The sequence below is a fragment of the Capricornis sumatraensis genome, chromosome 10, assembly GCF_032405125.1.
Source record: "Capricornis sumatraensis isolate serow.1 chromosome 10, serow.2, whole genome shotgun sequence".
Lineage (NCBI taxonomy): Eukaryota > Metazoa > Chordata > Mammalia > Artiodactyla > Bovidae > Capricornis > Capricornis sumatraensis.
The window spans coordinates 56,306,934-56,324,154 of record NC_091078.1 but is presented as its reverse complement, the minus strand read 5'-3'; the positions used below and the strand labels follow the sequence as shown (position 1 = coordinate 56,324,154).

Sequence of the window (17,221 nt, the reverse complement as noted above, 5' to 3'; positions counted from 1 at the left end):
GAACCCTGTCTGTGTGGAAATACCCAAAGGGAAAGAATTTACACAGGCAGGCCCTCAAGAGATGGTGCAACCCGCTGTGGGTCTTTGGGCCCCTGGATTTCTCAGTTTCAGAAAACACAGCAAGCTTCTGTCTGGGTCAGTAGCCACCAGCTGACCCAACCCTCCCCCACCTAAGATTTACCAAGTTTTAAGATTTACCCCTTGAGTCTCTAAGTAAAGAGATGAGGAATAAACAAGTGGACAGATGTATATAAGAGAAATGATTTAATTTTATAAAAATGTGATCATACAGCAAGATTTTTTTTTCCTTTTTCTTCTGGCAAATGAAGTTTATAAAAACACCTGGAATAAAAAGTAGAACCATAACCTAATAAAAATTAAAAACCTTACATTTCAAGGAAACAGAGTTGTTTCAGAAAGACAATGAAGAGAAAACAAGGAGCAGCCAAAGCGGCAGCAGCATGGGGAGAGGGGAGAAGGCAGGTTCCGGGGTGATAAGGAAGCAGCGACCGACCAACGTGAGCCTGGGTGGGCTCAGGACTAGAGGCAGGGAGGGCAGTGATCGTGAGAGAGGCTGGTGGGCTTCCGGAAAGGGACAGACCAATGGCTCAGTGGGCAGCAGTGGCCTCCTGCAAATAGGCCCACGGTCCCCTCCTCTTCCCGGACCTACAAGCCACGGGGCAGTGACTCACAGCCAAATCCCTATGAATTTGCCCCAGTGGGGAGCTCAGTGCGGGGAAACTCATCGGAATGTCAAGGTCAGCTAGGGTGACTTGCCACAGAGACCCAAGGAAACTAGACAGACAGGGCTACACACAAAACTGTTTGGAATGTCTGCACCAGAGCCAAGAGAGGGTGGAGACAACCCTGGAGAGACAGCCGGGAACCCACCGCAGCAACATCCCCCAGCCTCTCCTTCCAGGGAGCTGGTCCTGAGGCTGGCTACTCTCCAAGGAGATGGGGAATTCTTGACTACATCCTGAGGTAGTCTAATCGCCACTTGCACAGGTGGCGGAGAATGACCTCAACAAACGGGGGCAAGGCAGGCTGAAAAGTTTCCACGGAGAGAAAAGGCTAAAGTATATAACAGAAGAACTGTGTCACAGGTGGGCTCGGAGAGGACCAGAGTGCAGCCCGGGGTCGGGGGTGGCTGGCAGTGGGAATGGAGATAAGTGGATCTGGGGAGCGCATGGTTCTTATGCCAGGGAAGCGTAACACTGAGGTGAGGGGTGTACCTGCCCCTGCCTGGGGTCATGCTGATGATGAGCCAGAGAACCTGGGGGCCTCAGGGGGCGGAGGGTGGGTCCCAAGGTTTCCTGCAGCTATGACTCTGGTCATTTGAGCTTGTTTTAGGGAGAACCAGTCCTGCTGGACTTGAACTTGGAAAAGCACTTAAGAGGCCCCTTCTCTGAGGAAGCAGTGTACCCTAAGCCACCAGAGAGAGAGAAACGATAAGGATGAAAAGCAAAGGTGATGTTAGACCCCTCATCCCACTTTCGATGCTAATATATATTCTTTTCCTCTTCTGCCCCAGCACGTGGGATTCTAAGTCACGATGGAACGTTCTGAAGGTTTAAGAAGCAGCAGCCATTTGGATGTTAGTGCTTCTTCCGCTTTGCACATTTCCGAGGACGCCTTCTGGGTCGGAGCTCACCAAAGTCTTCCACTTCATTTTCATAAACATCTTCCTGAACGACACCTATTTAAAAAGCAGAAAACAAGAAGCAGAATGGTGATTTTTTTCATTCTACTGTGATATATAATAACATCCCAGTAACACCTAATGTTGAAAAAAAAACAGCCAGAGCTAGAGTCAACATCCTTCTCCAGAACGTTCTTTTATAGACTAGCTCCTCTGCCCTTCTTTTAGAGGCCCTTTAAATGAAAAATAAGTCCAACAAAAACTAAATTCAACTGCACCTTGAGGTGGTATCCCATTATGTTCTTCTGTTTGAAGCAATCACAAAAAATTACAGTGTCACCAGAGACTAAAATCTAAAGATTACTGGCAGAGACATCTATGTCAAGTCCTGCCCAGTCTTCCCCAGCTCCAGGGTTTGGATTTTCCAGTAGCATCTGGGTCACGAGAACTCACAGAAGGGCAATGTGGGACAAGCGAAATACTAGGAGGACGAAGAAGAAAGATCCTGCTAAGAGGGGGAGGTGTTCCAGATCATATAGAATTCAGCAAGAAGATTCTGTTAGGAAAGAAACCCCGGCTCACTCTATACCAGCTTTCAATTCTCTGAAGGAAGACGTATGCCAAGTTTCCCCAAAGATTTTGTTTGTTTCGTTCACAAAGTTGTTTTATATCCCCAAGCCCACAACAGTGCTAATACATTTCAGACACTCAATATGTAAATACTCTCATGGAATTACACGAAGGGCTTGCACAGGCAAAAATTTATCAAATGATACACTCCACCCATCCTGGGAATCACTGTACAGAGTATGAGTAGTAATAGAGCATCAGTGGTAGCAGCTCATGAGTGGCAAAGATTTTTGGAAAAACAATAAGCCGAGTAACAGCCCTCACAGTCAGATAGGGGAGCACAGTCACTCTGCTGCTACTGATCAGAGTCGCTGGGGGCAGTGCTCCTAGACAGTGAGTGACCACTGCTCACAACATAGGCAGCCCCACAGCAGACTGACCGGGGAGTCAGCAGAACCAAGGACCACGAGACCCAGAGCATCACCCTGGGATGAAGCACTCCTCACCTTCCTCCTGGTGCAGCTCTGTTTTCCTCAGCCACTCCTGTGCATCCCTGACGGATGGGATCAGAATGTTCACCAGCCGAGCCATGACCTCCTCCGCTAGAGAACCAAAGAACCAGGGCTTTGAGTGAAGGGGTGGCTGTAGGGATTAGGACGCTCAGTACTAGCGTCAAAGAGCCCACCTCCCAGGCCCTTGTCTCCGCTTCCTCTGAGACGGGCAGTGAAAGGCCGCTGTCTGCCCCCAGGAGCAGAAACTACATGTCCCTGTCTAGAGGGGCTGCCAATAGCAAGCCTTCTGAGGAAGCTTTGCAAACTGTTCTCACCGTCAACTGGATGTCTGAATTCTAGAATGATTTAAAAACACACAATTTCACTAATTTTATACATAACTTCCCTCTTCCCTAGTGGCTCAGTGGTAAAGAATCCACCTTCCAATGCAGGAGATGTGGTTTGAGCCCTGGGTCAGGAAGATCCCCTGGAGAAGAAAATGATGACCCACTCCAGCATCCTTGCCTGGGAAACTCCATGGACAGAGGAGCCTGGCAGGCTCCCATGGGGTTGTAAAAGAGTTAGACATAACTTAGTGACTAAACAACAACATACATAACTTCTACTCACCGTTGCTAAGATGTAGCTAATAAGGATGTCAGAGGAAATCTGGTTCACAGATCATGTAAGAATTCTGTTTAGAGGCTCACACTGGTTATGGTGTGAGGACCCTCCTAAAAGGGAAGGACCAGGTTTGGAGGCTAGATCTTAGTCAAGTCAAAGTGTTAGTTGCTCAGTCATTTCCAACTCTTTTAGACACTGTGGACTGCAGCCCACCAGACTCCTCTGTCCATGGAATTCTCCAGGCAAGAATACTGGCGTGGGTAGCTATTCCCTTCTCTAGGGGATCTTCCCGACCCAGGGATCAAACCCAGGTCTCCTGTATTGCAGGCAGGTTCTTTACCGTCTGAGCCACTAGATCGGGTTCAGCCCATAGCAGGTGCTCAAGAAATCCCTGAATGAATGAACCAAGGAAGGTTTAAAGAATTTTCTCAAGACTGGAAGCATTCTCCCTCTAGCTTCTCCATAGAATTGGTTAGCAAACCCTTTTTCTTATCTGTCATGCCAGGGGAAACCATCCTGCCCTAAGATTATGACACATTGTTTAACTGGGGGAGGGGGGATCCAAAGAACGGGGCTTTGCTGGGACTGGAGAACACGTGGTCCTCACTTGTGTTTCTGCTACTGCCAAGATTTTAGCATCCCCAGGTCAGACCTCACTACAAAGGGGCTCGACTTGGACACAAGTCCTCAAAGCCCAGGTTCCGCCACCATCTGGGCCCGCCTCTGGAGGACCCTTACCATCAGCCCAGGCCTTCCGCCTGTAGAGGTCCTCCACCGAGTCGGAGACCTTCTTGATGTTCTCCTGGACCTTCCTCTGCAGTACGCGGCTGTGCTCTTTGGAGCCCAGGTGTCTGCGGCCCCACGCGCTCTGCTCCATGTCCTGCACCACCAGCTTGCCTTCCTCCATAGCCGGGTCCACCTTCTCACGGAAAAACTCCGAGTACCTCTGGTAGGCCACTTGCTGACTCTGGTGGCTTTCCAGGCGGATGTGCTGCTCGTAGGACTCACTGCTCCTCTCCCAACCTTGCTCATCTTCCAGCTCTGCCCCAGAAAGGGCTACAGCCTCGGGAGCTGCACCCTCAAATGCCTGATCTGGGGCGAAATAGTTCTCGGGCCCGCGGGCGAACTTGACCCCACACAGGTCGCACTGGGTCCGGTCCACGTCAGCCTTTTTGAAGTTCCCAGCCGCGGGCTCCCTGCCCTCCTCCCTGAAGTGCTCGGCCTGGCCTCCCGCCCTTCCTCTCCTCCATCTGATGCACAAAGACACCACCAGGCATACCCTCCGCATCTTCCGGAGGATGGAAGCCCTCCGCTGCTTCTGCGAGAGGATGGCGTCTAGGAGGTGGTCCCCCTCCAAGGCCAGCTCCTCCGGCTCATCCTGGCTGACCTCGTATTCGGGTTCGGCCAAGTAGCCCACGGGATCCACGGAGAACAGGCGGTTCAGCCTGACCTCCTCGTGGTAGAGGCCCCGCACAGCGTTCCCTTTGGCGTGCCCGCTGTCCCACTGCCAGTGGCAGTCCATCAGGAACTCTTCATCCCGCTCAAAGAGCAGGTCCTGCAGCGCCTCCGCCACGGACTTCACGTTGACCGCCAGCCGCACTCGCTTCACCACTCTGAGCAGGCGCTCGGGGACCTGGCCTGCCCACTCCATGCTCAGCAGCTGCAGCTTGGCTTCGAGCTCCTGGAACTGGCTGGACAGGAGAGGCTTGCAGGATGGCTGCAGCACGCCCTCGGTGTTCACCAGCATCACCAAGCACAGCACTAGGGTCCGCTCGGCCTCCCCGGAAACCACGTAGTCGATGTCGCTGAAAGCGTCCAGCAGGACGTTGAAGTTGGCATTCTCGCAGCCGCAGAGCACCTTGACGAGGTAGGACAGGTGGAACCGGAACTCCTGAATGGCCCTGGTCAGGTCCTTGGGTCTGTACTCCTGAATGATGGCGAACACATCCCCGGGCTCCCGGTCCTTCTTGCTAAACAGGAACTCCCAGTAATGCAAGAGCGCGATGTAGCTCTTCGGGAGGCACAAGACGGCATTCTTGGAGAGGCGGGCCAGGACCGCCCCGCAGTGGACGAACTGGGACTCCAGCAAGGCCACCGTGTTCCCGATGCTGGGGATCAGCGGCTCTTTGCACCTCTTGACCAGGACATTCATGAAGCGGAAAAAGCGCCTCTTGTAGTCTTCTGGGCTCCTGCACACGTAGAACTGGTGGATGGAGTCCTGCAGCAGTCGGATGAAGCACAGGTGGGGCTTCTCCGCGCTCCCGTCATTCTTGTTGGGCGCCAGCATGCCGAATTTCCCTTCTATCCCTTTCATCCTGCTGCCTCTGTCCCTGCCCCTCTTCTCTTGCTCAGACTGCAGGGCTTTGAGTTCCCGGTTGTACTGGTCCTCCTCCTGGTACAGCAGCTTGTCGAGCTCATCGGGGTAGCTGGAAGAGAGAAGAAACGCCTGCATGGCGCTCAGCCACAGGTCCGTGGACTCCCGGCGGCTTCGGGCCCGTTCGTTTTGAAACAGGACGTGGATGTATTCTTTCAGGGCAGACCTGTAGGATCGGAAGGATTTGTAATGTGGCTTGAAGACTTCTTTGCACGCCATGGGGTTTTCTGACAACACTCGCTGGTGGAAATGCTTAGGGAAGACGACATTCAGCAAAGATTTGCAAAGGCCGTGCTTGTCCAGAGACAAAATGTAATCGATCTCTTCAAGTCCTTCAGCTAAGACTTTAGGGAATACTCTTTTGGCTTCCAACAGTAACCCCTTGATGGCCACCAGGTGTATTTTTGATTGGACCAAACACTTGGCCTCGTGACGCCGCAAAGGCCTGTGGAAGTCTTCACAGCGTCCATCCTCGCATTTTAAGCCTACGAGAAATTTCATGCAGACACCTGGGTAGGTCTTTGCAAGCAGGCTCTCTGTGATCTGACATAGTCTGCTGAGAAGGTGTTTGTTTAGGGCTAATTTCACCTGATCCATCATTATCAAGAAATGGTCTTTTGTTTTCTTCTCTTTCAAGTTCAAATCCAGGTCAGAAATGATGCGTAATATGGGTCCAGGGTCATTCTGAGCTATCTGACAGTACTTGGCATCCACCTGCGAGATCCCAAAAAACTCGAAGCAAGACTTGACCATCTCCTTCTCAGCGTTGGTAGTCACCTTTCTGAGGGCCCTGACCAGATCGAGGAGGACCCCGAGGCCCCCCGGAGCCAGAGCTAGGACTTCCTCGGGCTGGACCTCGCAGAGGCTGGTGGCTTCGTAGAGCGCCTCCACTGCCCCTGCCGAGTGGTTGAGGGTATCAAACCTCAGAAAAGCATCCTTGAGCTTCAGGAAATCTCTCATGATCACCCCCTGCAGGAAATGGGCCTCGGCGATGCCAGACACCTGGTTGGTCTGATGGCAGAGGTCCAGGGCTTCTCTGAGGATGGCTTTGGTAAGGTCAACGTCAGAATCCCTGGCTACGTTGAGACGGGCGGCTGCTAGCAGACACGAGGCCTGGAAGTCCTTGTCAGCAGTGAGCCTGGCAGCCTCCAAGAGGCAGCCGTGCTGCTTCAGCAGCAGCGCAGCCTCTTCCCTCCGACCTTCCCTGTTGAGCAGGTCGGCGGCCTCCGCCAGCCGCTTCCGAGATGTCAGGAACACCAGCTGGTCTTCAGTGTCGAGCTTCGAGAGCACAGCCATCATCTCCTTCGTTTTATTCATGCTCAGGTACTTGGCTGCAGCTTCCAGGTAAAACTGACTGGCAGAATAGGAGAGCTTGGAGACAGGAAGGGCCTTGGCCCTTAGCATTTCTTCATACCTGCAAAGACAGACAATACCGATGTCAACTTGGCATCACCCATATAAAATTTATAAAGTGCAGAACAGAGCAACTTATATAAAATGCCACTTGTAGATAGGACCTGCCAAACTGGACCTGAAGTTAGCCAGCAAGTTTATCAAGACTGCATTTTATACTATAAAATTAATTCTTTATTCCCCAAAGGAACCCAGCATTAGTATGTTTAATTAATGAAATATAGTGGTATTGCACAAAAAGAAAAAAATAGTTAAAAAAGGAAAAAGAAACAAACCCAAACAAAACCAAAAAAGAATAAATTTTTTTTTTAATTTGCAAAAAACAATATAATGGAGTTGCATCCTAGGCAAGTGACAGTTACATTAGAAGTCAACCTGTAGGGCATAAAGTATGCATAGTCAAAATTATTCTTGGAGGGGAAAAATCCCTTAAATTTGCATAAGAGCTTGCTAATCATTTTGGGTATACAGTCTATGGAGGCTGATAGCTGATAAAGGAGAAAGTGTGGAGATGGGGGCTGCAGACATACCAGCCATTACGTCAGTCTTCCTCTTATTATCCAACTTGTGACTTTTCTCTTTTTACCAAGAATGCATGTGATTCATTTAGTGTGAGATGAATGAAGCCTTGAAGTCAAGTTCCCTTTGACACTGTGGATCCAAGTGAGTATATCCCACATACCAATTTTCAAGGCACCGGGCCAATCCAGTGAAACATGGCTACTTTTGAACTCTTGCAGGGGACAAAACATATTTTCTCACAACCAGAGATCCCCAGGAACCTCCTGCTGCCCTGGGGTCATCTTACAAACATCAGATCCCCTCTTATAACAGGACCTCTCTGAATGGGTGTGACTGAGGATGAGCTCCTCTCATAAGCTTTGGCTGATAGAATAGAGGGTATTTATAGCACATTTAAGGAACTAGCCAGGTATTTGGTTTTCAGATCTAAAATCTTCTCATTACATGTTAAGTCAGGCCAGCTAGCAGTTGAATTCTACATCCAGTACATAGAGCATTCAAAAGACTCAGATAAATCAAGTGCTAGGCTCCAATTAGTACTGATGACACTTAGATCTCAACTCAACATATCAATAAAGAGTAGGTTGAATATCTCAGGAAAGCTGATAAAGATAAACAAAATAATGAGAGACTCCAAAAAATGTTTCTGGGGAAAAGGCAATGATTATTCAATGCTATCGTGGCAAAGTGACAACAGAAGATTAAAATAATTGAAAGTACAAAAAAAAACCCAAAACCCTCTCAATTGCTTTCATCATATGGCTTCACAAGGAAACTGTCCTGGTCAATTACTCAGAGTACATAGCACCCTGACAATTGGGTACACAATCAATGCCACAGCCGGCATCCTGTTATGGACTGATGGTTTGTGACCCCTACAATTCATATGTTGAAATCCTCACCCCTAGTGTGACTGTATTTGGAGATTAGGCCTCTAAGGGAGTAATTAGGGTTAATTGAGGTTATAAGGGTAGAGTCCTGATCTAATAGGATTAGTGTCCTTGTAAGAACTGACACCAGATAGGGAAGGAAGAGAGCTCCACCAGTAGCCCAACTGACTGGAGCCTGGATCGTGAACTTCTAGCCTCCAAAACTATGAGAAAATAAATTTCTGTTCTTTAAGCCATCCAATCTATGGCATTTCATTATGGCAGCCTGAGTTGACTAATATATACATGCTGTGTGTATCTTATGCATAATAGCACCAAGTGAAAGTGAAGTCGCTCAGTCGTGTCCGACTCTTTGTGACCCCATGGACTGTAGCCAGCCAGGCTCCTCTGTCCATGGGATTCTCCAGGCAAGAATACTGGAGTGGGTTGCCATTTCCTTCTCCAATAGCACCAAAGACCTGGATAAAGAAATATGTTTGTTTACTAACTGTGACACTAGACACTTACTGTTCCATTTCTAAACATAAAACTCAATTTCTTTATCTAGGTGCTGGTTATACAAGGGTGGACTTCGCTGGTGGCTCAGACTGTAAAGCGTCTGCCTACAACGCGGGAGACCCGGGTTCGATCCCTGGGTCGGGAAGATCCCCTGGCGAAGGAAACAGCAACCCACTCCAGTGCTCTTGCCTGGAAAATCTCATAGATGGAGGAGCGTGGTAGGCTACAGTCCATGGGGTTGCAAAGAGTCGGACACAACTAAGTGACTTCACTTTCTTTCTTTTCTTTATACAAGTGTAATTATTACGTGCTTTTTAAAAATATATGATACACTTTAATAAATGCTAACTTAAAAATATAAAGTTTGAACACCTGGTCAATCCCGTTCATTTTGTCACATGTATAATTTGGTAGAAAGCAAAGAAAATACGGAACCAAGCCACAGCTTAATTTTCCAGGAGCTGCTGAGCAGAAATGCAGAACAGCAGCCTCTGCAATTCTAGCTGTCTCCTTCCACCTGGAAGACCTCCTACCAGGAGGCATCAGGAGGTCTGATGTTTTCTAGAGTCCTTATCAGCTGTTAACCCCATCTGTCTCCACTTCATCTCTGGAACATCAGTTAGGCTCAAGGAGGCTCCTCTAGGTCATGTATGAAACTTGTGTGTCCTATAGCTACGGGCATGTGGACATACATGTGATATACACAAGTATCAGTGCCTGGCTGGGTGTCTGCCGGTAGATCACGATGAACCACCACCCTGACTGCCCACTAGTGCTCTGACCTCTATCCGTCCACATCAGTGAAACTGTCAACTCAGCTGGTAAAGGTGGAGAGGTCAGAACCATCAACAGGAAACTGCTGGGCATGTGATATACATACTTGCAATACATCCTTCATCTTCTTCTGCCCCTTCTCCTCATGACACTGTGTTCAAGGAACTCTTGACTCAGCACCAAGGCCACCACTCAAGTGTAAGGAGGGTGACTGGTCAAGCCACTTCAGAAGAGATAGGGACTTCCCTGGTGGACCAGTGGTTACGACTTGATGCTTCCACTACAGGGAGCACGGGTTTGATCCCTGGTCGGGGAAGTAAGATCCCACAAGCCTCATGGGGGATAAAAACAAAAAGAAGAGCAAGATAACACCTCCCCAAGGAGCAATGGAAAGGTAGGGCTTGGGGATGGAGAAATGGAAGGAAGAGAACAAAACCACCTACTTTTCCACTGCCATAGCAGCTTCTTCAAACAGCTCCTCTTGGCAGTACATTTTCAGGGCTAGATCAAATTCCTGAATCTGCTCAAAGCATCGGGAAGCATCTTTGTAACACTGACTTCGCTTATAGAAATAGGCGGCATCTCTTACCTAGGACAGAGTAAAATTTTGTTCAGAATATTTATAACAATTTTTCATCTTAAAAGGAAACTAAAACCATAAATAATAAAGAGGATGTTTGTATGTCTGGAATCTGTTAGAATCCAGTGGAAAACACTCAAACCTAGGTAATTTAGGAAAACTAATTCTTTTCATGAGGAAAAATAAAGTGAAATTCCAACCTCACACCATACACAAATAGAAGCTCCGGGTGGTTAAAGGTCTAAGTGAGAAAGCTATTGGAGGAGTGTGTGTGTGCGTGCGTGTGTGTTAGTTGCTAAGTCTTATCTAACTCTTTAGTATCCCATGGACTTCCAGGCTCTCTGTCCATGGAATTCTCTAGGCAAGAATACTGGAGTGGGTTGCTGTTTCCTCCTCCAGGAGATCTTCCTGACCCAGGGATCGAACCCAAGTCTCCTGCATTGCAGTCAGAATCCTAACTGTCTCAGCCACCAGGAAAGCTACATTGGAGGAGAATGTATGAGAATATCGCTGACTTTGAGGTCAAGAAAGTCTTCAACAAAACTCAAAACACACAAACTTCGGGGGAGATATTGATGGATTTGATTACAGTTGACAACACAGATTTGACCTTCATGGGTTCACTTATACACAGATTCTTTTTTTCAGTAATAAGTACTACAGTGCTACACGGTCTTTAGTTGGTTGAATTCCTGCTGTGGAACTGAGGACACAGGCACCTCAGATACGGAGGGACAAGTGTAAATTACACATGGACTTTCAGCTGTGTGGAGGGTCAGAGCAACACCAACACTGTTTAAGGGTCAACTGCACATCTAAACTGTTCAACCTTTTGTGAAGATGGAAATGTTCTATATCTGTTTATCCATCTATCTGTCCAATTCTGTATCCACTAGACACATGTGGAGGCTTCCCTGGTGGCTCAGATGGGGCACCTGCAATGGGGGAGACCTGGGTTTGATTCCTGGGTTGGGAAGATCCCCTGCAGAAGATCACTCACTCCAGTATTCTTGCCTGGAGAATTCCACGGACAGAGGAGGTTACAGTCCATGGGGTCGCAAAGAGTCAGACACGACTGAACAACTAGGCACACATGTGAACAGTGGGCACGGGGAATGTGTGAACAGTGCAAACAAGGGACTGAATTTTTAAGTTTAATTTAGTTAATTTTAATATAAATTGCCACATGTGGCCACTGGTTACTATACAAGAGTAGGCGGGTCTAGAACATAAGATGGATTCCTGCAAACATAAGAAAAAGACATTCGAGAAAACTAGACAAAGGGCATGAGCTGGAAATTTGGAGTGGGGGAATCTTGAATCCCATTGACTTGGCTCTCCCAACATTTCTTGGACTGGACAGGACTTCTCAGCACCTGCACCACCAGGAGGCAATCCAAGCTAAAACATCTGAGCCTAAGCCACTACTCGACCCTCCGAACTAGTCTTTCTGCTTCTGCTCTCACTGCCTACTGAGCTCTCTTATTCCAATAAGTTGTTTCACATCATTCCTCCAATCAGTACTTTCACTGGCTCCCCCTCAGGCCTGAACAAATCCAGTCCCTATCATGGACCTGCAGTCTACTCTAGTATTCTTGCCTGGAGGATCCCATGGACAGAGGAACCCGGTGGGCTACAGTCCTTAGGGTCGCATGGAGTCAGATGCGACTGACACGACTGAAGTGACCTAGCAAGCATTCATACCATGGACTGGGGATTCCCATGTGGTGCCAACGCAGGACACGGAAGAGATGCAGCTTGATCCCTGGGTCAGAGAGGTCCCCCTGGTGGAGGAAGCGGCAACCCTCTCCAGCATCCTTGCCTGGGAAATTCCATGCACAGAGAAGCCTCAAGGGCTACAGTCCCAGACGCGAGTGAGCGCACCATGAACCACGAGATCCTATCTGATTTGTTCTAGCCATCCTCTCTGGCTCATTTTACCATTTTGACCCCACTCCCTCTGCTCTGGTCAAACTGGCTTCCTTGCTGTTTTTCAAACTCGACCACACTCTCCCACCTTGGGGGCTTTTGTCCACAACGCCCTCCAGCTATCGTGATCTCTGTGCAAAAGTCAGCTCCCTGACCCTGCCTCCATCTCAAACAGCAACACCATGAGACTTCTCTGGGGGTCCAATGGTTAAGACTTCGTCTTCCAATGCAAGCGGGGGGTGGGGGCGGGTTCTATCCCTGGTTGGGGAGCTAAGACCTCACATGCTTCAAAGCCAAAAAAACCCAAACATAAAACAGAAACGATGTTGTAACAAATTCAATATAGATTTTAAAAGTGGTCCGCATTTAAAAAAAGATTCTTTAAAAAAACACCAACCAACACTTGACATCCTCTGTCCCCTCTGCCAGCCCTCATCCCTGCAGACATCTTCTGTACTACACTACTGGCTCTGGCATCTCCCTCCCACACTAGAAAGGGAAACTACAAAGGCAGAGGCCCCTGCTCTGCTGCCTGCTGGTCGCCAAGCACCCACAGTACTGGGCACACCCCCGGGAGGGAGCGGGGGGTCTACTTATTTGTTGAATATTTCATTTCCTAACTTGACTGGCTGCATCTGTGTTCCAAAGAGAAAACAGAATCAAACTGGGACCAAAAAATGCAATATGCGAGACCCTCTAATAAACTCAGCTGGGTTTTATTTAACAAGAGAAGCGACACAGAATGCCAAAATATGAACAAGATTCAGGTGTGCATTTTTGCTACATCCAGAGACCTCACAGACCAGGGAACTCCCAGACCCATCTTCATAATCTCGATAATCATAACCTCTAGCCACCTTTTCCTCTCCTCAACAAGGCTGACTACTCAGAAGGAAACCCCTGGGGTGAACACAGGCGCCGTTAGGTGCAAGCGTGCACCCAATTGGATCGAGAGAGAGGAGGGCTGATTGTTTTAAGCAGGCCCCCAAGTGGGTCTCTGGGCTCCAGCACCCAGAGCAAGGGCCCTGAGCAGTTTCCAGGGAAACCGTGTTGCTCTTTAGAGAGGCAGCAAGCAGGCAAGGCAGAGGAATCCCTAAAAGGAAACCTCCTGCCCCCGTGGCCCTCCGCACACACCCTCTCCCCAGGATCAGCACGTGTTTGGGGGCAGGGAACAGGCCCTCCACACACACCCTCTCCCCAGGATCAGCACGTGTTTGGGGGCAGGGAACAGACCTAGGGATTTTGCAAAAGATGGTCAATTTGTATCATGCTGGCTAGTTTGGCTGAGGGTTGAACAAACATCCTTCCAGGGAGGGGCTTGAGCAAAGAAAGGGACCAGACTCTTCCCCGGATGGGGCTCCGAGATGCTGGAATGTGCTAGAGAGAGAAGGCAGAAGGAGGTGGCCCCAATGGTCAACCCTGGGGACATAAGGAAGGCGGGCAGGCATGTCTCCAGGAACAGGGTGGCCTCCACATCTTGAAGGGACTGAGGTCGTAGAAAGGGACACGGGCTGGACATCTGCCCTCCTGGACCCCATCTCATTTTCAGAGGCGGAGCTTGGCAGCCTTGGGGAGGCAAGATGAGCAGACAAGGATGGGGTCTCTGGCTCAGCCTGCACAGGTGCTGCCAGGCAAACAGGGAAAAGTGACAGGTTCAGGCCTGTCCCTTGCAGCTGTCACCGCTTAGGGCCCAAGGCGGTGCTGTGGAGATTGGAGGCTGGGAGACAAAGGAAGATGGAGAGTTTGGAAACCATCTGGCTCCTGGAATCTTACTATTCAAACTTCCTACCCACACTGAAGTCCCCGTTCCACCCCCTTCTCCCACATCCTAATGAGTCACATACCATAGTACACATGGGGCGAGCCGTGGGAGGGGGGATCATCTTACCTTTTCTGACACTGACTGGGGGCCACACTTCAAACTTCCCAGTAGGTACCACCCCCACCCTGCCCAAAGCCTTGGTTCAGGAGTTCCTCCAATTCACATACAGACACGGACACTCTGCTCCCTACTAGAGGGTTTAATGCTCAATGCAGGCAGAAATACAGCACCTGTGGTAAGGACCAGATGGCTGCACATCCAACCCACCACAACAGGTACAGTAAAACGAACTGCTTCGTATTATTTACAGTAGCCAAGATATGGGAACCACCTAAGCGTCCATCCACAGATGACTGAATAAAGATATGGTACATACACACAGTGGAATACTATTCAACCATAAAAAAGAAAGAAATTCTGCCACTGGCAGAAACATGGATGGACTTGGGGACACTATGTTAAGTGAAACAAGTCAGAAAAATACTGTATGATATCACTTACATGTGGAATCTAAAAAAATATAACACACCAGGGAATAAAACATAAAAGGAGACTTACAGATATGGTGAACAAAGGAGTGGCTACCAGAGTCGGGGGAGGGGCGAGAGAGAAGTAGAGTGTTAAGAGGTATAAGATAAGCCACAGGATGTTTTGTACAGTATGGGGAATAGAGCTAGTACTTTATAATGACTATACATAGAGTATAACCTTTAAAAATCGTGAATCACTACACTGAGCACTGTTAGTATTAATATCACTGTACTTCAGCTATACGTCAGTAAAACTTTCTTAATTTGAAATGAACTGCTCCATGTACAGGATTTGATTAGTTGATGACAGGGTAGATCTTAAAGAAATTTTTTTATTGTAATATAGTTTATTTACAATATTATATTAGCTTCAGGTGTAAACACCTGAATTTGATATTTTTACAGATTACACTCCATACATAGCTACTATTAAGTATTGGCTATACTCCCTGGGCTGTACATTGTATCTTGTAACTTACTGATTTTATACCTGGTAGTTTGTCCCTCTTAATCCTCTTCAACTATTTTCCCACTCCTCTCTGGTAACCACTGGTTTGTTCTCCATAGCTGTGATTCTGTTCCTGTTTCATCATATTTGTTCATTTGTTTTATTTTTCAGCTCCCACATACAAACGAAGGTGATCTTAGATTTTTCTCGTCATAAGAAAAACAGACTGTCGCTGTGCGTGGTGATGGACATTAACTAAACTTACTGTCATGATCATTGTGTAATGTATCTTTGAGTCGAATCATTACTGTTGTACAATTAAAACCAATATAATGATACACATCAATTATATCTCAATAAAAAAGGAGGACAGATGAATCTTTAAGAAAATCATCACCACTCGGATGTCAGAGCAATGCCAAATGGCCATAAAACTCTCTCGCCCTGGGAGTTCATCTCATTACAGACAACAGCAGTCTGTGCTTTGCATGGCTGACCAGGCTGTTAGTCCTGTGTCCTGGACACCAGATCTCTCCACTGGCGCTTCTAGAATGATGGACATGTTCCATCACAGCATGCAATGAAATGTGGCTTGGGAGACTTCGGAACTGAATTTTTGACTTTATTACAGTTTAATTAACTTAAATGTTTCATTAGGTAGCCACTTGTGGCTAGCAGCTGCCAGACTGGTCCCTGCAGACCTAGAGTAAGTGCTGGGACACAGAGAAACCACCATGTATGAGCCAGACCGTCCACCCAGGCTGACTCCAGACTGAACACAGAAAAAGAGAAGGCAGGACTCTTTGAAAACCCGTTTTCCCTTATGTGAACATGTGGCCTCCCTGTGGTTAACAACAGGTCACAAATGTTCGTAGAGACATGGACACACAAACACACACGCACACAGTCCGTGGAACCATCTAAATCTTTGAGCAAATGGAGAGAGAAGGGCCACCCACAGAGTCAACACGGCCAACCTCTCTCTCTTGGGAGGACAGGAGCCCTCCCTGATAGAGGAGGAGGGAGGCTGGGGTCCCCCCTCCACTTGCCCAGTGGAGCTCAGTTCTCCCAGGAGCAGCTGTGGGCCGGGCGTACCTTTCCCAGCCGCTCGCAGAGCTGGGCACACAGCTGGAACTCCTTGGCGTAGCTCAGACACTTAAGACACAGCTTTGGCTCCTTGCACTCCAAATAGGTCTTAGCCAGCTCCAAATACTCCACCTGCTTTTCCCTGGGAAGGGGAAACAGAACAGGGTTTCATGGGGTACGACACCAATAAACTGAACTGGCGGCTCCCATCAGAGCAAGCCTGAAATGACCCCTGAGACTCTTTGTTTTTAAAAGTTATTTATTTTTAATTGAAGGATAATTGCTTTACAGTATTGGTAAATTCATCAACATGAATTAGCCATAGATGAGCATATGTCTCCTCCCTCTTGCGCTTGCCTCCCACATCCCACCTTTCCCCATCACTTTGGGTTACAGACCCCCAGTCTGAGTTCCCTGAGTCATACAGCAAATTTCCATTGGCTGCTTTACATATGGTGGTGTATGTTTCCATGCTGCTCTCTCCATCTCACCCCTCCTTCCTCCCCCTGCCCTTGTCCACAAGCCTGTTCTCTATGTCTGCATGTCTATTCCTGCCCTGCAAATAGGTTCATCAGTACCATCTTTCTAGCTTCTGTATATAGGTGTTGACATGTGGTATTTGCTTTTCTCTTTCTGACTTACTTCACTCTGTATCCACCTCATTAGGGCTTCCCTCATAGCTCAGTTGGTAAAAAATCTGCCTGCAGTGCAGGAGACTCCTGTTCGATTCCTGGGTCAGGAAGATCCCTTGGAGAAGAGAAAGGCTACTCACTCCAGTATTCTTGGGCTTCCCTTATGGCTCAGCCAACAAAGAATCTGCCTATAAGGCGGGAGACCAGAGTTTGATCTCTGGGTTGGGAAGATTCCCTGGAGAAGGGAAAGGCTACCCTTTCCAGTATTCTGGCCTGAAGAATTCCATAGACTGTATATCCACGGGCTTGCAATGAGTCGCACACAACTGAGCAACTTTCACTTTTCATCCACCTCATTAGAACTAACTCAAATGTGTTCCTTTTTATGGCTGAGTA

General features: G+C 48.3%; 1 protein-coding gene across 1 annotated transcript in view; it reads right to left on the bottom strand.

The window, feature by feature from the left end:
• Positions 1–322: 322 nt before the first annotated feature.
• TRANK1 (tetratricopeptide repeat and ankyrin repeat containing 1) overlaps positions 323–17,221 on the bottom strand; it is a 76,842-nt gene continuing 59,943 nt past the window's right edge. Inside the window, exons 19-23 of the mRNA XM_068983094.1 lie at positions 16,203–16,335; positions 10,242–10,387; positions 4,066–7,115; positions 2,719–2,814; positions 323–1,699 (exon numbers count right to left, since the gene is read on the bottom strand). Coding sequence (XP_068839195.1) covers positions 1,599–1,699; positions 2,719–2,814; positions 4,066–7,115; positions 10,242–10,387; positions 16,203–16,335 — 3,526 coding nt within the window. The 3' untranslated portion in view covers positions 323–1,598. The remainder of the gene's footprint in view (positions 1,700–2,718; positions 2,815–4,065; positions 7,116–10,241; positions 10,388–16,202; positions 16,336–17,221) is intronic.